The 19,954-nt window shown below is 51.4% G+C and overlaps 1 protein-coding gene across 2 annotated transcripts in view; it reads right to left on the reverse strand.

The window, feature by feature from the left end:
- MDGA1 (MAM domain containing glycosylphosphatidylinositol anchor 1) overlaps positions 1–19,954 on the reverse strand; it is a 59,078-nt gene that overhangs the window by 11,227 nt on the left and 27,897 nt on the right. Inside the window, exons 2-13 of one of the 2 annotated variants that reach the window (XM_004267652.4) lie at positions 17,627–17,766; positions 13,501–13,675; positions 12,203–12,399; positions 11,305–11,437; positions 10,794–11,063; positions 8,578–8,907; positions 5,397–5,690; positions 4,274–4,558; positions 2,492–2,643; positions 1,477–1,654; positions 1,210–1,233; positions 60–212 (exon numbers count right to left, since the gene is read on the reverse strand). In XM_004267652.4, the coding sequence (XP_004267700.2) occupies positions 60–212; positions 1,210–1,233; positions 1,477–1,654; positions 2,492–2,643; positions 4,274–4,558; positions 5,397–5,690; positions 8,578–8,907; positions 10,794–11,063; positions 11,305–11,437; positions 12,203–12,399; positions 13,501–13,675; positions 17,627–17,766 (2,331 nt within the window). The remainder of the gene's footprint in view (positions 1–59; positions 213–1,209; positions 1,234–1,476; positions 1,655–2,491; positions 2,644–4,273; positions 4,559–5,396; positions 5,691–8,577; positions 8,908–10,793; positions 11,064–11,304; positions 11,438–12,202; positions 12,400–13,500; positions 13,676–17,626; positions 17,767–19,954) is intronic. The other variant, XM_033424096.2, reaches the window with a different exon arrangement.

A 19,954-nucleotide genomic window follows, 5' to 3' on the forward strand; every position in this document is an offset into this window, starting at 1 on the left:
CAGGGCTAGACCCCTCCCTAAAGCTGTTCTCCATTCCTAGCAGCAGGCCATGTCCTCACCCTCAGGGGTGCCACTTATGTCCGTGGGGGGACCAGTGTTGGGGGAGCGCTTGGGGTTCTGGGTGAGGGCATTCTGCCGGGTCCAGTCAAAGTTGTCTGTCAGGTCCTGGGTGTAGCCGCAGATCTTCTCATCCTCAAAGTGGCAGGTGTTGTCTGTATTCAGGGCAGAGTTGGGAGGGAATGAGACAAAGAGAGTCAGCCTCCTCAAGTCCCCTGGTCCAGCTTTGCCTTCCTGGTCACCCATGAGACAGCTCCCAAGCATCCAAGCAGCGGGACCAGGATCCCAGGGCTTCAGAAACCAGGCAATGGAACCCCTGACCAATCTATTCCCGGAACAGGACCTCTTCATCTTTTTTGTGCCACAAACCCTTCTGGTGTCTAGTGAAGTTAAGAATCTCATCTCAGAATAATTATTTAGGTGCATAAAATGAAAAACACAGGGTTACAAAGGAAATCAATTATATTGAAATACAGTTATCAAAATATTTAAAAAATAAATTTGTGATATAATAGTAAGTGGGCTTCTCTATTATCTAATTAAATCACAGGATCCAGTGTTAGGTCTAACTACTGTAGTTTGAAATACTAATAAATGGAAATGATATTTAGAGATGGCTGCAAAAACTTTTAGGTGATGTGAAAACATTGGATTTCCACTGATGACAGAGTCACAGGTAGTGATTATACCACATTCCTACATTCATCATTGAAGATGTTAAATTTCTAGAAGTTAGGGAAAATAAAGAAGTAATTGTATGCCCTTCCAGGGTCCAGTTTCATGGACCCTCCTCATCCTTTGTAGGGGTGGTCCATGGATCTCAGACTAAGGACCTCTGCCCCAGGGAACAGAGAATGTGGATTAGCCTGGTCTTTCCATTTTTCTTTTGGGGACAGTGAATGGTGCTGAGTGAGGACAAAAGGCCCTGAGTTAGAGAGATGTCCTCCTGACTCCACCCTCACTTCAAGCCTTTAAGCCCCAGAATAAATCCTGGATGCAAATATCTCCAAGCCCAGCCTTGCTGCCTTCTGCTTTTTCTGCCAACTTCTGGCCTCCACACTATTTTCTCTCTGGGTTATCTCTTGGGGTCCCTCCCACCCGGGGAGCCTTTGTGTCCCTAAAGGGAAGGGGAAGTGGGTAGGGGTGTCTCACCTGACAGATTGGGAGAGTTGATGGCTGAGAAAGCAAGCAGGAAAACCAAGTCAGAACCAAGGTGTGGGGCTGTGCAGAGGGTGCGTGGGCTTAGGAACAGGGTCCCCAGAGTAGGCCTGGGGGCCAGAGGCTCCTGGCCTGCAGTGACAGGGTAGGACACTGCACATTGGAGAACCCCAAGCTCAGGAACCACGTGGGGAATATGGAGGGGTCCCCTGGGCATGAGATGGGCCCACCTATCCCACCACCACAGCCACCACCACCTACGCTCTGTGTAGTGGATGATGCGGGAGGCCGTATCTCCAGCCCCGAAAGTGGTGTAGGGCGTGAGGCGGACCTCGTAGCTGTGGGGCACTCGAAGGTCGGTCAGGATGTACTCCAGCAGCTGCCCCTTCTCCACACGCCGCACCGGGATGGCCTTCACCATGGCGTTTTGCTGATTCAACTGTAGATACAAGGAGTTCCCAGATGCCCGACACCCTCCACCTAACACCAGCCCAGGCCCTGGTGTGACTTTCGGGGGCAGTGCAGGGGAGCAGAAAGAGCAAAGGACTAGGAAGCCAGGCCCTCAGTTTCCTCATCTGTAAGATAGAGCAATCACCCCTTCCATGCCCACCTCCCAGGGCTGTCTTAATAATAAGTGATAGTAACACGTATTGAAAAATTAATGTGTGCTAGGCACTGTTCTAAATGCTTTGCAATTATTAACTCATTTAAATCCTCAAAATAATGATCCTATCAGTTGGAATAGTATAATTACCCCCATTTTACAGATGAAGAAACTGAAACCAAACAGATGTAGCTTGCCCAAGTTAATACAGAACTGAATTCTAGCTTAGGCAGTCTGCCTCAGAGTCACACTCTTACCCTCCACCCAACTACCCCTTAGTCTGGGCAGAACCACATGCAATTAGACTGGACTCGAGACTCGTATAGTGGCTCTGGCCTTGTGTCCTAGAGACCCTGTAGATGAGACTTAAGCTCATGCTTTAAGCTTCTGATATAAGAGTAGATTCTCTGTTTTGTGAGCAGGACTGGCTTTACCCGCCTTCCCCCACATGAACCCAGCAGACCCCTGCCTAATTCTCAGGGCTGTGCCCAGAGCATGGGTTCAAAGGGGACAGGTCCCTAGAGCGTCCCAGCTCCTGTGTCCAGAACACTTTTTCCCTGGCTCTGAAGAGTTATCTCTAAGAGGGTCAATGTGTCTCCAACCCCTTCCCCCTGGCTTGATGAGTATTCCCAGGGCCAGCCTGCACCTGAGCCCCTGTCCCCCTTGGCCCACCTGGCGGACACTGAGTCTGTAGTTGAGCAAAGGGTCGACAGCGTCAGGCTCCCTCTGGGTCCACTGCAGCACGTAGGAGTAATTCTTGGACAGCTTGTGGCTGCGGGTGGGGTTGGGGGTGTCGAAGTAAAACTCCGGGCTGTAGGCTTTGGCTGAGAGGGCCGGGAGGGGGGCACGGGGCCGTGAGGGGCAGGGATGAGGAGAGACACAGAGAGAGGAGGTACGGGAGAGGGCGACAGAAGAGGATGCGTGGTACGGGGGCGGGGGAGACAAAAAGAAGGAATATTGTGAGGAGAGGAGATGGTGGGAGAAGAGGAGATTGGGGAGAACGAGGGGTAGGCGGGGAGGTGGGAGATGGAGGAAAGGGAGATTGGGAATCCAAGAGGTGGTGTTGGTGAGAAGGGAGTGGAAAGGCCAAGGAAAGGACGGAAAAGAAAAATGTGGTTAAGACACAGAGAAGGGATATTAGAGAAGACACAGGGGAAGAGAATTGGATAGAAGACACCAGGAAGGGTCATGGATTTTGAGGTAGAAGGAAGGGAAGAGAGATAGAGAGTGGCCAAAAGGTGGGGAGACAGGGAAAGTGTGGGAGAACAGGGGAGGGGGAAGGAGGTGGGAAATGTCACAGGGGCCTCTGGCTGGCAGGGCTGGGTGGGGTGGGGAGGGGCTGGGTAGGTGGCCAGTGACCTGTGGCCCTAGCCCCCCACTGTGAGTGAGGAGATCCAAACAAGAGCTAAGGGGCACCCAGTCAGTCAGAGGCTGTTGGGAGAGCGGGGGCACAGTAAAATGGGGGACAGGCACACCTGGGGCTCTCCTCTGGGGTGCTGCTTCTGACAGGGTACCGGCTCTCTCCAAGGGAGGAAGAGAAGGGAGTGGGTCCAGCCTTTCCCCTCCACTCTCACCACGACCTTCCTTCCTTTGTGACCCACCCACGCCCATCTGCAGCCCCAAAATGCCCACCTGAATGACATGAAGAGATGGGGCTGAAAGGGATTTCTGGGCACCGAGGGGCCTGAACCTCTAGAGTGACAGCTCAGGAAATGTGTGCTGGCTGGCCCAGCGCCACCCACGACGTTCCAGAGAAGCTGTTGAGGCGCTTCTTCCCTCCTCTAAGCTACAGCTCAGGCCCCTCACATTGGGCCCGCAGTCAGGAAGAGATTTCCTATCTGCAGCCTCTAGGGCCAAGGACGAAGGAGGAGGGGCTTGAGAAGTGACGGCTGAGATGCGGCGGTGCCCAGGCCTTGAGCGGGTCGGTCTAAACCTGACGTGGACAGGGTTGCAGGGAAAGCAATGCCTGCTACTCAAACAGGTGGAAGCAGAGACCTGGAAGGGGTGGAGCCTATGCCTCACGTAGGCAGGGCGTAAGCCAGGTGTGAATGGGCCTTTAAAGGCAAGGGCCCATACCTGGTGCTCCTGGGGCTAGGGGGGCAAAGTCTAGGCCTGGTGAAGGGAGCGGGCCTGTCAGATGCCAGGAGCCGGGCAAAGCTAAAACACGCGAGGCTTAGGCCAAGTCGAGGCGGGCCTCGAAAGGGGAAGGCCTAGACCTAGAGCGGGCAAGTGGAGGGTTCAGGGCTGTGAGAGAACGTCCCGGTTACTTCCAGGAGGCCTGCGCGGGATCTGTACCTAGCATGGGCGGGTCCTGGAAAGGCAGGGCCCTAAGCCAGGCGCAGTGAGGCCGGAAAGGGCGGGGCCCCAGGCGGAGCCTGGGCAGGGCTGGGGTTGGGGCGGAGCCTGGCGCCAGGTGGACGGGGTTGGCTGGGGCGGGGCAGTCGGGACACTCACCCGAGACCTGGAAGAGGCAGGCAGCGGAGCCCACGTCGTTGGAGATGCTGCACTGGTAGCTGCCGCTGCTGTCGCGGGTGACGGCGTCGAGGCGCAGCTCAGAGTGGTCGGGGGCTTCGGCGGCGACGGGGACGGCAGGCGGCAGAGGCAGCAGTTGCCCTTTGAAGCGCCACACAGCCGAGGAGATGCGCTGGGGGCTGCCTCGAAGCAGCGAGCAGCGCAGTAGCACTGGCCGGCCCAGTGCCTGGCGCACGTCCTGGGAGCTGGGCTCCACCTCCGGCGGGACTGGGGGCGGGGGCGGCGGTCAGCGGGGCCTCTCCCCACCGAGTGGGGTCTGAGGAGCGGCCCCATGGGGAGGCGACGTACTCGCCCCTACTCCCGCCACCCCTCCCCCCACCCCCCAGCATCCTGGAAGGGTCTCAGGGCGGATACATACTCACAACATACAAAATAGGCACACTCATAGCTCCCCGACCTGCAGATACCTACTCCTTCCCGGCCAAAACCTCCAGCCGAGCTTCCCAGACTGGGCCTCTATTCATGCCTCAAATGGTCCCCTCACCCTCCGTGTAATGAAAAGCAGCATAACGTCGGGATTTACAGCATGATCTCCGGAGCTAGATAGCTTAGGTTCAAACCCCAGCTCTGCCTCTAACTAGCTGTGAGATCTTAGGCAAGTTACTTAACATCTGTGTGACTCGGTTTCCCTATTTGTAAAAATGGGTGAATTACAGAATCTATACATAGGACTGTGGAGGGCTAGATGAGTTAGGGCATTAAAACACTCAGTGCTTGGCACGTGGTAAGTTAACTCTCGTCATTATACTATCAGAAGCAGTGTGTTCCCTTGAAGGTTCCTTCCTCCTTCAAACTCCCAGTTTCACTTGGCAAAATCAGTTATTTCTTTACTCACTGGGTCCCTGGGAATGAAGATGGAGTAGAAGTGTGGCAAGAGTCATGGACCTCCATGTCTTAGAGCACGGGGGTCAAGGACGGTTTAGGGGTATCAGCAGAGGGGTTTGGTTGGACTAGGGTGGGTGAAGGGGTGAAGAGGGGGCAGGCCTGACTGTAAACCGGGAGGGACAGCTCTGGACAGTAGTCTGGGTGGGGCGGTGGGACTCACACTGCACGTTCAGCTGCACCTGGGCCTCGCGGGGGCGCACGTTGAAGCCATTATAGCGAGCCGTCTGGCAGCGGTAGGTCCCACTCATGTCGCGGCTCACACGCTCCAGCCGCAGCTTCCCGTCCGAGGTCTCGAGGGGCAGCCCCGAGGGCAGCAACGCAGCGTCCTTGTCCACACGGGACCAAAGCACAGGCGGCCGCGGCTTGCCCCGCACCTCACACTGCAGCTCGGCGGGCGAGCCCTCGCGCACGGTCACCACGGCCTTGCCCTTGGGCACGCTGATGGTGGGAGGCACTGCGGAGCAGGGAAGAGGTAGCAGCGGGGTTAGAGCTTCCCCTCACCGCCCCCCCCCCATCCCCCGGCCTCTGCTCTGGGGCTCCTGCTTCCCTCCCACTAAGTGCGAGCCTCCTTTCCCATCCCCGATGTTCCACAGATCCTGCAGTATCTTCAAAGCAGAACTCCCCTCCCCAAATCCTCTCCACCTCCTGGGTCTCTACCTCAAGGTCTCCCAACTCAGAAAGAGTGTTGAAGTCGTCCAGGCCAATTCTTTCTATCCCCTTATCCCCAACATTACTAAGTTTGGGGGATTCCACCTTTTATTTATTTATTTGGGGGGGTTCCACTTTTTAAATAGTTCTGCTAAATATCTTCTCCCTCAATCCCTTCCTTCCTGCCTACTGGCCCTGCTCTAGTGAAAGCCTCCATCTTCTCTTTCTGGAGTGTTATCACAGGTTGGTAGTCTGTCCCCCAACATCCTTACCCTTTCTTCAAAAGTGAAAGAATATCTGGGCTTTAGCAGGACACACAGCCAGAATAAAGACTGTATTTCCCAGCCTGCCTTATGGCTAGCTCTGGTCACGTGACTAAATCCTGGCCAAGATGGTGTGAGTCTTTAAATGGAGAGGCAGTGCCTCTCTTCCTCCCTGCAGGCTGGAATGCAGACTGATGGCTGCAGCTGGCACTGCCATCGTGGACGAGGGGGCACATGCTAAAGATAACAGAAAAGCAAGACAAAATGGAGCCTGGGGCTCTGAGGATTTGGTGGAGCAGAGCCACTATTCCAGCCTGGACTGCTCACTTTTACATAAAGAAGAAATACACATCTAGCTCATTTAAAGGCACCATTATTTAGGTTTTTTTCTGTTATTCACAGCCAGACCTAATCCAACCCAACACATTGCCCAAATTAAGGGTCTTTTAAAGACTTCCATGGGTCCCATCCCATATCACATCAAACAAATTAAATGTCTACATTAAATATAAATCGTAAATAACTCTACAAGGCAAGCTGAAGTCCAGTTATCTAGTTAGCATAATTTATACTCTGTAAACATTTATACATTTATTGGCTTTAATTCTGCAGTTTTCCCTTTGTATTTTGGAGCCAGTTAATTTTAATTTATTTTTCCAATTCTAAACCATCTCCACACGTCCTTAAAAAGCTTCTATGTCCTAGGCATCAAGCTGATGAATGAAATGAAGGAAATGGCCCTGTACCCCATTGATTTCCCTGTTTCTAAAACACCCCAGCTCCCGACCCTTCTTTGCCCCCACAAGATAAAGGGCTGTCCCATTTTGAGGCCATACTGCCCTCAGGTTAAAGCTCAAACTCCTTGGCTCTTCTAACAAGGCCCTTGTGCTCTGGCCTCTGTCAACCCCCAGCCTCATCTTCCTTTCCCATCCTGTGTTCCAGCTGTGGGATCCACTTGTAAGGAACATACTTCCTGGACACAGCAAGTCTCATACACCTTGGGGGGCTCCCTGTCCCTCCTCTCATGGGCTTGAGCATGGGCAAATGCTCACATGGAAAATGGCTCCTCTAAGAAGCCTTCCCTGATGACCCCGGGCAGCCTGGTACTCCTCTTGTGCCCCCAGATGCTCTGCAGACCCCACCTTTAGCTCCTGAGTCTTATCTAAGGTTTGTCCTTCCTTTTCCTCCACCTTGCCTGACCCTTCTGCAACAGGTCTATCTCTCTGTCTAGGCAGTGAGCTCTGATGATGGGGCTGTGGCATTCGTGTCTGAGTCCCCAGCTCCTCACCCCAGACATGGCTCTGTGATTTGCAGAATGGATTTGTGGAATCTGTGGAGGCCTAGCCCACTCCCAAAGCCCAGCTCAGGTCTGTCTCCTTCTGGAAGCCTTTCCTGACACCTCCAGCTACGCCTGGCCTCTCCCTGTTCAGATGTCAGGATGGGAAGAGCTTCCAAGGCCATCTGGTTCAATGTCTCATAGAGGAGAGACTGAGGCCCAGAGAGTTGAAGAGGCTTAGCCAAAGTCAGCCAGCAACTCAGTGCAAGGTACTGGGGGCTGGAGATGAGATTCCAGAGACCTTCTCCAAAGTCACTCCGTCCAAACTCTTACAATTTTCAAAGTGTAAACCCTTCACGGGTGGCTGAGAGCAGGTTCTGAAATCTGGTTGCCTGGGTTTGAATCCCAGCTCCACCACTTATTGATGTGTAACCTTAGGTAAGATTCTTAAACTCTCTTAGCCTAAGTTTCCTCATCTCTAAAAACTGAAGATGAACCATCTACCCCATAAAGTAAATCATGAAAGTGAATGAGATAAATATAAAATCATCAGAACACATAGTAAACACTCAGTAAATGTTGGCCATTATTTCATTATCGTTATTTATTATTATTGGAATAAAGACCCAAATCCTCTGCAAAATCTGGCCCCTGCCAACCTCTCCACTCTCATCTCACTCTATTCTCTCAGCCACACTCTCCTTCTTTCAGTGCGCCAAATGCTCCATGTACTTTCCTGCCTCGGTGCCTTTGCATATGCTGATTCCTTGGCCTGCTTTTCTCTTCCACCCTCCCTTTGCTCTCCTTTGCCTACTAAAATCCTGCCCCTCCCTCAGATCTCAGATCAAACCTGCTATCTTAGGAAACTCTTTCCTGACTCTCATGCATCACAGTTTGCAGTGATACATTTATTTGTGGGATGATCTGAAAAACATTTGCTACTAAGTTCAATGTGGCCTGTTTTGCCCATCACTTTACTCCAGTGCGTAGCATAATGCCTGGCATATAACAGGTGTTTAATAAATGCATATGGCATGAACAAATGATATCCTCCTCACTGTGGCCTCCCTTTCCCAAGCTGCTGCCCCCACCTCCCCTCTGTGGGTCTCTCCAGCCCCCTCATACCTCCCTGTTGCCCCCCTCCAGCTGCCCACCTGTCTCAGAGGAGATGTTGACCTCGACGCTCAGGTCGGGCACAGGTGCTCCCGGGAAGGAAGCCACACACAGATAGGTGCCGTAGTCGCTGAAGTGTAGGTCAATAAGCTCTAGGCTGCTGGTGACAGCGGGCAACTCAGGGTCATTGCGAGTCACCAGCAGCCTCTTGGACATGCGTGCTGGCTTGCCATTCTTGAACCACTGGTAGGTCACCTTCTCCTGGGGCACTGCATCCACATGGCATGACAGCTTCAGGTCCTGGCCCAGCTGTATGTTCTCGCTCTCTTTGATCACATCTGGGGTGATCTGGAATGTGGCATTCTTCATGGCTATGGGTGGATGGGGAGGGAAAGGTGGCTGGAGCTGGCCCAAAGCCAGGGTTCCCTGTCTCACCACCCCCATCCAGATGCAGCTTCTACCCTCCAACTGGCCTTCCTGGAGTTTGGGGGCTACGATCCCACTCCCAGGAGAAACCATCACTTTTTCTGCTTGGAAATTGTTCTCCTCTCTCAGATGTGTTTCCAAAAGTTAAAAAAAAAAGCTCGCTGTAGAAAAGTGGGTTTAGTAGTCAATACAGCCACTGTTGACCAAACATACACTATGAGAGGCCCTGTTCTAAGCACTGTCTGTGCGTTTCCACGTTTAGCCCATCCCACAATCTTTGAGGGAGGCATTTTATTTTCCCTATTTTACAAAGGAGGGAAATGAGGCTCAGACAGTTTAATTCACTTGCTCAAAGAAGTATTGGTAAATAGCCAATCTTGAATTCACACTCAGAGCCTGTGCTCTTAACTACTACGCTGCTTTATTTTTATTGTTGTTTTAAACCCAGAATATACAAAATACAAATTTTGGAAAGAGGCACCAGAATGTAACACTGGTTCTATCTAGAGAATGGGACTGAGGGAAATTGAGGGGAAATTTTTAATTTGCCCTTCTGTGCTGTTTAGCTCTTTGCAACAAGTTTGTGTCATTAAAAAAAAAAAGACCAATACAATCATTTTACATGCAATTACATAAAAATACAGAGTTAGAAAGAAAATGGTCTGGCCTCCTTTAAAAATCTAAAAATTATTTTATGTATGCCAAGAGTTAGAGAGAATTCTTAATATTAGGTGCTCATTGGAAAGGACTCTGCTACAACAGCCATAAATCAGGACTGGGCTGAGTGAAGCAGGCTGTATGTCACCCCGAGAGGTGACCACAAGTATTTGATGAAAATGGCAATCTTATCAACCCAGGTTTTAAAGGGCATATGGATCAGGTGGAGAAGAACAATCTTCTGATGGGAAAAGTACCATCAAAGGAAACAGTAGTCATTAGATAACCACAGTTTGACTATTATCTTTCTCACTACTTAATCATAATTAAGTAAAAAGTCATAGAGAGCCAGCTTCTCTTGGTCAGGAGAGTCAGGGAGAGACTGGTCAGTGACACATGAACAAAGAAGAGTGTTCATCAGAAGATGCTCAATTGAATTTGACAGAAGCTGTACTTTACTTTCAAGTGCTAAAGAGCTGGAAACAAGCCTGGATCTTTAAAAAAAAATTTTTTTAAATAAATTTTAAAACAACTACCTAAAGCTGCACAAGCAGAAGAATTTAAAGTTTCCTCCTTAAAGCAGAGTAGTAAAATCAAGATCTTATCGAGCAGCTAATGATAATTACTGAGGCTGAAATTTAGTTAGGAAAGTATTTGTACTTCTTTATATTGTGCTCCAAGTTTTAATCATTTTTACATTTAGTAATTATCTTTATACTCACTGAAATGCTTTGCTAATAAAGATTTACATATGAGGTATGTGGAAATGTGTGTTATTTTCACTTTAATTCTATTAATCATGTAGAAACCATTGTACAGGGAGAAAGTCAGGAACTTTCTCTTAGAGTCTGGAATGTCCACATTTAGCTTTTTGCAGCCTCAGTTTCCCAGTCTAAAAAAAAACTAGGTTATCAACACCAGCCCTTCCTACTCCTTGGGTTGTTGAGGTTATATTTGAAAATGTATTGATTGTAAACTGTAAATAAAACTTTATGCAAATTTTAGTCCTGCCATCTGCTGAATTGCAGGGAAATCAAAGTGCCTGGAACCTGCCTTCTCAGCCTACCTCCCCTACCAAGGAGAAGCAGACAGGCCCCTTTCCCATTTCAGTTCCCAAGGTACAGGGACCCTGTCTGCTCCCCAAGTTTCCTTCCACCCCTCCGGAGCCACGTACATCGCACCAGGAGGTTGACAGTCTTCTTGGCAGGGTTGCCTACATTGTTGGTGGCTGTGCAGTTGTAGTAGCCAGAGTCTTGGGCCTGCACTGAAGGGATGCTGAGGGTGCCACCCTGGGCCAGGGCACCCAGGGGCAGTGGACCTGGTCCATGGGACCACTGCAGCTGGGGCAGAGGATCACCGCCTGTCAGCAGACACTGTACCGTCACATTCTCCCCAGGGTTCACCACCAGAGTTTCGTTCACAGACAGCTTCAGGGCTGGTGGTGCTAGGAGGACAAGAATGGGGTCTTAGGGGACCAAGAGGCAGGGCCAGATGTGGGGGAGGAGAATCAGGGAGGGAATGGGGGCCGGGGAAGGCCTGCAGGGGGAGAAGGGAAGGAGCAGGCAGGAAGGAGGAGGGGAAACACTCGTGGTGATGTGCTTGGAGTCTTGCATGAGATGGGCACCACCTCCTGGTTGAGGACTCAGCCCAGGTGGGAAAGGGGGTGGGCGGGGAAGTGCCTGTACCCGTGGTGTTGGTGAGCCAGAAGGTGACGGCCTTGTCCGGGATGCCACACACGTTGCGTACAGACACCTGGCAGGTGTAGCTGGCATAGTCCTGGGGCCGCAGGTTCTTCAGCTTCAGGACCTTGGTCTCCCCCTGGGCAGTGACCACTGGGGTGAGGGGCCTGCTTGGGTCTCACACACATTCACCAAGCACCAGAGGCTAAAGCAAATTCCTATTCAGGACTGAGCCTGGGGTGGATGGCACACTCCCCATACCCTGGGCTTCCATGGGTCTGAGGGTGTCCTGGTACACACTGGTCAGGACCAGGCCTCAGTTTCCCCATTCTAGGAAATGGAAGGGTAACAAGGGAATCCTGCTCTGTCTTACAACCCATACAAATATAGGGCTGGCCCTACAGGCCATGGCTACATGTGGAGTTCTGACAGCCACCTAGGAAAGCTGCCTCTGAACACTCTCTTGCAGGATGGCTTCATCACCATCTCCTAGGACTGCAGGAGAGCCATGGGAAGTGACTCATCTTTCTACCCCAACTCCTGCTGTTCCTGCCCGTCGTTCCAAAGACCCTGACAGCCAGCAACAGGCAGGGATGGCTTGTCTGCCCCAGGAGGTGCCTCTCCTAACTGGCAAAGTTCTTAGAGGACATGTTGCCTTGAGGACTCTCCTGTCCTCACCACTGCTTCCTGACCTTTCTGTCTCAATTCTGTCTGCCCCAGGTGGTCTGAAGCCCAATCAGAATGCTTGCCTCTGATGTCAGAAGAAACTTGTTGGAGTCAGGGCAGTCCCTGGAACTCCAGATGGTGAGGCTTCAGCCCCCCTGGCCCCCTCCCTTGTGGGGTGCAGGAGGAAGAATGTGGGGTGAGCCATGAGGAGACCAAGCCAGCTGCCGCCCATCCTGACCTGGGTGTAGAGGGGCTCATAGATGTCGACCCCATTGTCCTGGCTGTGAGACAAGGTGTCCAAGCCCCGCTTCCAGATGAAGCGGGCAGGTGGGTTGGAGTTGACCGTACAGCGCAGGAACACCGTCTTCTCCTGGTAGAAGTTGCCTCGAACATCGCTCACTGTCTGGTGTACTGTCAGCACTGGCTCGTCCAGGTCTGCAAGGGCACAGCCCCAGTGGAGTCAGATGTGTGACCCCCTAGGTGGAGGGCTTGGGCCCCTGGCAGCTCTCAGGGAAAGTTAAGCTACTCTCATGGGATGCTTCCAGAGAGCAAGATGCTCTCCCAGCCCTGCAAGCTTGAGCAACCAGTCAGAGGCAGGGGACTGGATGTGTTGGCTTCTCAGCAGTCCCTCCCCAGGGACCTGCATTGGCTGGGGGGTGGGGAGGGCGGGGGTATGTGTGTGTCTATCTTCACCCTCCTATCATGGGATGGAGGAAGCAGCTGCACAATGGAAATCAGGCCATGGCTGCCAGACCCTTCCAGCTGCAATAACTTGAGAAACGACCCTCAGCCCCAGGGTTTGTCAGGCCCCTGGGTGGCTGAAGGGGGACAGAAGAGAGGGCCTGGGGTCCCACCACTCTATCAGGTCCCACTTGGGGCAGGGGGGTGTATTTAATGGATAGGTTCATTGTAGATATTAAGATGGTGGCAGACAGACCTTTGGGCCTGGCCCCACAGCTTCTGGGTACCTAGGTCAGCCTGGATGGCACAGAGGCAGCTGGCAAGAAGGAAGATAGCCTCTGAGTGGTCAAGGGAATATCCGTGGATGGCAGGCAGGGACTGAGGGCTTCCCATTCAACCTGTAGCAAGGACTGAGGGGTGCCTGGTCTTGCAGGTGTCGGGATAGGGAAGCTTCAGAGCTTCCCTGGGACAAAAGCAGAGACATGAGGTACTGTGGGAAGGACACTGGACCATAATGAGAAGAGACCTATGCAGTGAGCAAGTCACAAGCCTTTGGTCTCAGCTTCTTCATCTGTAGAATGGGTATAATCCAACCTGTCCTGCCCTCCTTGACCACTTTGCAGGGATGCTGCAAGGTTCATATGGGATTAAAGATAGAGATGGGTGAATGGTATAAGGTAGTGCACATCAAAGGAACATCAGGGATGCCCTTCTCTATCCCGGAAAACAGAAAGTCTCTACCGTTGTTCTCCACGGAGGTGCCACTTCTCTACCCTTCTCCCCACTCCTCCTTCCCAGCCTGAGCCCCCAGAAGCAGGCCCCTGGCCCGGGTACTAAGAGGCAGACCCGACTCACACTGCACGTCCACCCGGATGGACTTGATGGCAGGCACGCCCACGCCGTTCTCAGCCTTGCAGTAGTAGCGGCCGCCCTGCGTGCGCGCGATGCGCTCGATGCGCAGTGTCTCATTGAACACCGATGTTTCCTGGAACTTGTCCGACGCGCTGCCCGCAGTCTTGGTCCAACGCACCTGGGCCAGCCAGGCAGGGCAGAGTCAGACCGCACAGAGGGGGAGGGGGAGGGGAATGGGAGGGGGAAGGGGAGGGGGAAGGGGAGGGGGGTCCCCGCCCACCCCCATACTTTTCCACGAGTGCACATAAGGCATACACAGGCCTGCAAAACTAACCCAAACAGTCTCGTGGGAATGCACGCTGGAGGTAGGACCTCTCAGTGAAGAGCCTGGGGAATCTGGGGTCAGGTGGAAGAGGCTTTTAAAAAGGCAGTATGTGCAGTTGTTAGCATCATGGATTTGCGGGCAAGTTACTCGACCTCTCCTGCCTTCCTTTCCGCATGTGTAAAATGGAAATATTACTCCCTTCCTAGGCTTACTGAGAAGACTAAATGAGTATATAATTCATTCCTGGAAAAGTAAGAATTTGATTAAATTTTTGTTATTCCACTTATTAGCTTAGTGGCCTTGGGTAGGTTACTCATCTCCTAGCTTCAGATTTCTCATCTGTGAAAGAGGTGTATGTGATAGCCAGCCTCCACCATGGCCCCCCGTGGTCCCCACCTCCTGGTATTCACACCTTTCTGTACTTTCCTCCCATTTTGTACCAGGGCTGGTCTGTGTGACCAATAGAATTTGGCAGGAGTGACGGTGTGTCACTGCTGTTCTCATCTCCTCACCACCCTCAACTCTACCCTCATGGACCCAGGGGTTACAAAACTTGGGGAAGGCTACATGCAGTTTCAGGACACTCAGACGTAGATCAGAGGGTGCTTTGGAAAAAGAACAAGACCATGAAAATGTCTTTGCTTTTTGTACTTGACATTTTGCAGTTTTACCATGATTTATCTAGATGGGGTTTGTTTACAAATGCTTAGGACTTGGTTTATCCATCTGAGAGTTCATACCATTCTTCAATTCTACAAAATTCTCAGGCTTTATCTCTTTAAATGTTGCCTCTTCTAAGTTTTCTCTAGTCCTTGTAGAACGCCTAAATTTGTTACAGCTTCTCATTCTATCCTCCATGTCTCCCAACTTCCTTTTCACATTTTCCATCCCTTTGTCCTCTCCAGACTGCATTGTAGCTGATTTCCTTGGATCTATTATCCAATTCACCAGTTTCTTCTTTAGCTACTTCTATGGTATTGAGGCCAAATTTTTCTAAAGACTATTATTTTTTATTTCTAGGATTTCTATTTGCTTTTTTCCATATCTTAACTGATCAGGTTTTATAATCTCCTGTCTTATAGATTCTATTCCTTCCATTATCTCTTTAAACATTTTAAACACATTTATTTTAAAGATCCTTTCATATTGCTCTATCATCTCTGTTTTCTCAGATGTGAATTGTTCAATTATTTGGGTCTATGGACTGGCTCTCCTGGCACTGTATTTTTAGATATGCTTTAAAATTTCACCCCATGGGCTTGTATTCAGTAGGAATTATCTTCCTCAGAATTCCCACTTGGGCACTGACAGGGCCTGTCTGTGGTGTAGCTTTATGGTTGCCTATGCCCAAGATATATACATTCACAGGTTTCAACCAGTTTGGGTATTTTTCGGCCATGCCCCGTGGCATGTGGGATCTTAGTTCCCTGACCAGGGATCGAACCCATACCCGCTGCATTGGAAGCACAGAGTCTTAACCACTGGACCGTCAGGGAAGTCCCAGTTTTTATATTAGTTTCTCAGCTTAAGGTCTCCTCACCACTTGGATAGTGCAAGACACAGACTGGATTAGGGTTATTCCCTCATAGGTGACTCTGTTTGCACCCATACCCTGAAGCAGAAAGTCTGCTCCCTGCTGTGACTCTGGGCTATGAGGCAGAGATCTTCTGGTCCCCATTCATAGGTGGTATCACTCTTATCAACCTTCCAGCTTTAGGTAAGAAGTCCAGTTCTAGCTCCAGTCATAGATGGGCCTGTGGCCTCAGCGCTTACCCCCCATGTGTGTATTAATACTACTACCCCTGAGGTGAGTACGCAGTTAAGTCCCTCAAAGTACCAGTTTCTTCAGCTTTTGCTCACTACCATCGCTATAGATTTCTTCTTCATTTTAACCATAGAGAGCCCCTCTTTCTTGCTATTAGTTTGGAGTAGGGAATTCCATGCCCACTCATTCTTCCATCTGACAACAAACTGGGCTATGAGATGATACTTGCTCCACCCCTAGACTGGATGCTCCATGACAACAGGAACTGCAGCTGTATCCTCAGGACCCATCACAGTACTTGGCACATAGCAGGTGCTCAATAAATATTTATTGTAACGAAATGAGCAAAAGGCACTAGAAGGCATTTCAGGACAGGTAAAGAGCAGTGGCTAAAGCAAGAATGAACAGGGTGTATTTGGACAGGTTCACTGAAGACGGGGTGTGAGGAGGATGGCCGTGGGACATCAGACAGGACAGGCAGGTGGGGGCTGGATTGTGGGGGGGGGGTCTTTAGTTCCACCCCTATGAGCCTGAACTGGGTCTGGTAGGTAATGTGGAGTCATTGAAGGTTTCTGAGCAGGGGAGTGATATCATGTAGCAGGTCTAAGGATGATGATTCTGGGAGCAGGGTGCAGGAATGGATTGGAGGGGGAGATGTAGGAGAATGGGAGGCCAGTTAGAGTCTACTGCTGTGGTCCAAGGGACAAGGCTAAAGGTCTGACCTCAAGGGGTAATGAGGAATAGAAGGAGACCCATGCAAGAGACGTAAAAAGAAAGGCCTCAGAGCCTGGCTAGGTGTGGGGAATGATATGCGGCTGAGTCAAATATGAGCCCAAGGGTTTGAGCCTAGGTGGCAGGAAGAATAATGAAACTATAAATGGAAATAGAAAATGGGTGCATGGACTCACAGCCACAGCCACAAACGACTCCTACATGTGATGCGCAAGGGGACACACACAGATGGCCAGTGCAGCCTGAGGGAGAGGTGGGCCAGCTGCCTCCCTGGCTTTAGGGAGCGTCATGCCTAAAGTCACACCTATGCAAACACCAACCTGAAGACTGGCAGCGTTGTTTACACTTCCAAAAAACAACCTTAAGAAGGAGGAAGCAGTGATGATAGTTTCCGTTTGAAAAAGTCTTTAGGAGTTTTCTTGTCCATCTGCTTGTCTCAAGACCAAACCTACTAAAGCTGTCCCTGTTCCCAAAATTGTCCCCCCAAAAAGGATTTTGCAATCACTGTGCTTCCTAGGATCCAATCAAAACCTTTTCTGTTGCTTTTAAAGGTCACCGCAGCTCGCCAGCAAATTTTACCCATCCCTCCAGCCCACCCTCCTGCCTCCACCTGTCAGCTCTCAGTGATAGCCAGCCAATACTTCCTGCCTGAACCAAACACTTAGTCTGGGAAAAAATCCACCCAGATTTTCCAGATCCGCATCTTCTGTTACTTTCTAATAGCTTTGAGTCCCTTAATGTCAAAAGTGTGGGGCTTGCCTACCGGAAGCCTCCTGAAGTAGGAGGAATTGTACCAAGTTACAGAGAATGCTGGTTCTGGATGTGAATTCTGCTCCCACCCTCACAAGAGCTGGGGACCTTGGGAGTTTACCCAACCTCTCTGAACCTCGATTTCCTCAGCTTAAAATGGAGGCCCTGATGCCTTCCTCACAGCACGGCTGCGAGGCTCCAAAGAGAAAACACTGGAGAAAGTAACGAGCATAGTGCTTGGCGCGTGGTCTGCCTTCAAACAGTGGTTGAAGGTATATATCTGATAGAGCGTCTGCTCAACAGATACAGGGATTGGACCGGAACTGAACAACTGACATTCAGTTTTTGCCCTCAGTCATCAATATTTCCAGGTGAGTAAGCCCACAGCCTCTAGCCCTTCCCCACAGGGTTTATTTTCCAGCTATTTCCCCAGCCCCAGGCTTCTGTCTTCTGCTGACGTGCTGCTGCCTGTCTCTAGTCACAGCTCCCACTGCCTCTTCTGATCCCAGAGCGGGGTGGGGCAGGAGGGGCCTGCTCAAGCCAGGCCAGGGGCTTACCTGGGGCCGAGGGTGCCCGGTGACAAGGCACTGCAGCACCAAGGTGTCCCCCTCCCGGATGGTGTAGACGCGCTCACTGATGTTGTCCTCTTTTACCACACACGCCTGGCCCGCGTGCACGATCTGAGCCTGGGCTGGAGCTGGCGGGAGATGGGGAGGTTTAGACAGGAGGCACCAAGGCCAGAGGGGGTCTGAGGCTCCCTCCTGAGTGTGTCAGGGGGAGGGGTCAGCCCAGACTTCTCCATGACATCCCTCAGAGGCCTGATCCCATCGAGCTCAGGAAAGAATCCTCCTAGGGCCCCGGGCCAGACCAGAAGGGCCAGGGACTCAGGACAGGGGCAATTCCTCCCCATCCCACGGCCCTTGCAAGAGATCTGTGCTCTTCAATGAGCTGAGGACTGTGAGGGGGCTTTGTAATCTGTGCAGAGTGGTTATCACCCAGTGAGCATCATGTTTTAGCAGCCCCCTGTCGTGCAGGCTGCTGGTGCTCTGCCCAGCTCCCTGTATCTGGCAGGTGCCTCCACTCCCAGCTGCTGTGTTAGCTGCTAGGCACGCAGAGCTCACCTGCCCCAGGGAATTGCCCTCATCCAGTGGGAGCTGCCTGGACCAGACATGCCTATAGGAGGTCATCCCTTCCCCAATACATACACACCCCAATGACTGGTGGACATGATGCAAAAGCCCAGCCACCTTGCCTCAAGCTGGGGTGACAGCGGTTCTGTTCATGCTCCAGAGGCCCCCTACCCCACCCCAGGGAACAGGCTGAGACTAAGTCAACTAAACCACATTTTCACCTGGCTGTTTCCCTTGTCCCCTTTCAGTTGGTCCTTAGAGCACTTTCTCAGCACATCACTTGCCTGAACTCACTGCCACCAACAATCCAAGGCTCAACCTTCAGCGAACCTAACTAAGATGGCCCCCAGCCCCAGGGACTGCACGTTCCCCTCACCCAAACGCCTGTTACTTTTCCCTCATTGCTCTCTGAACCTATGCCAGCCTCCTCTCCAAGGGAGAGAAGTTCTCACCGGGGGCCTGGAAGCTCTCACAAGACTTTGGATCCTCCCTAACCTCTCTCACAGTGGCCAGGGCTGGGATCTGACCAGGGCTGGGGGACCAGAGCTGCGATATGGCTGGGGGACCCAAAGGGAAAATGATTGAACCAGAAAAGTTCATGGCCCTCCTTCAGTGTCTTAGCCCCACTGTCCTGAAGGCAAACCAGCCCCCAGCCCACCAGTACTTGGGCTCTGGGAAGGAGGGCAAGGCCCCCAATTTCAAACCTGTCTGCTCATATATGAGGATGGAGGGAGTGGAGGCAGGAGAGCTAATCCAGGGCACGACGGACACAAGGGGGTGAAAACTCAGTCCTTGCCCTAAAGAGGTGCAGGGAGGTGAGATAAAACCGGTTCATAAAATGTGTAATTTCCTCCGGGAAGCATTCCATGATTGACCTACATCCTCCCTCCTTCTGTATCCATCACTTTTCCAGTGCAACAGCAAAGCATCAATCTGCGTGTCTAACAAATTCAGCATTCTTATCTTTCTGCCTACCAGACCATGAGCTTCACACCTTGGTATCCCCAGCGCAAAGCCTTGAATATAGCAGGTACTCAGTGAACACTGAATGAATGAATTTATAGGAATATGCCATGGTGAAGTTGCTAAGCATTGTTAAGAAAGGTAAAGAGGAGGTGAGAGGAGAGAGACACCACTGTCTGCTGGAGAAAGAATCACAGAAGGCTCTATGGAAGAGGCAGCTTTTGGACCAGCCCTCAGAAAACAGGGGGGCTTCCTGCAGGTTGATAGGGCAGTTTTATATTCCACATTACCCGGGGTAAAACACTAGTGATTTTTGGACCTTCATTTTCTCATCTCTAAGATGGAGAGAATGCTACCAACCCTGAGAACTCACAAGGGTGGATGTGAACATCACACAGGATAAATGAGAAGTGCTTAGTAGAACTCTGATGTGTTCTACTGTTGCCACAAATAGCACCTTAACAGAGTCTTTCCAACCAACACTGATGGGACAGTCATGAACTCATTACAGAGGTGGGCCCACAGAGGCAGCCCGGCCACACATCAAGAAGTTTGTGGGGCAGCCATCTGGGGGGTGATGTAGGCTGTGTTTAACCATGAGAGTCTCTGCAAACAGTGGCAGCTGCTACCAACCCAGAGTCTGAGTGTCCAGTCTGGCTGCCATGGAGGAATGAACCTAGGCTAGTTGTCAGGAGACAAGCTGTGTGACCTTGGGCAAGTCAAACCTCATGGGCCTCAGTTTCCCCACCTATAGGAGGGGAGTGTATTAGATGACTTCTGAGGTCTTTTTTC

The sequence above is a fragment of the Orcinus orca genome, chromosome 10, assembly GCF_937001465.1.
Source record: "Orcinus orca chromosome 10, mOrcOrc1.1, whole genome shotgun sequence".
NCBI classification, from domain to species: Eukaryota; Metazoa; Chordata; class Mammalia; order Artiodactyla; family Delphinidae; genus Orcinus; species Orcinus orca.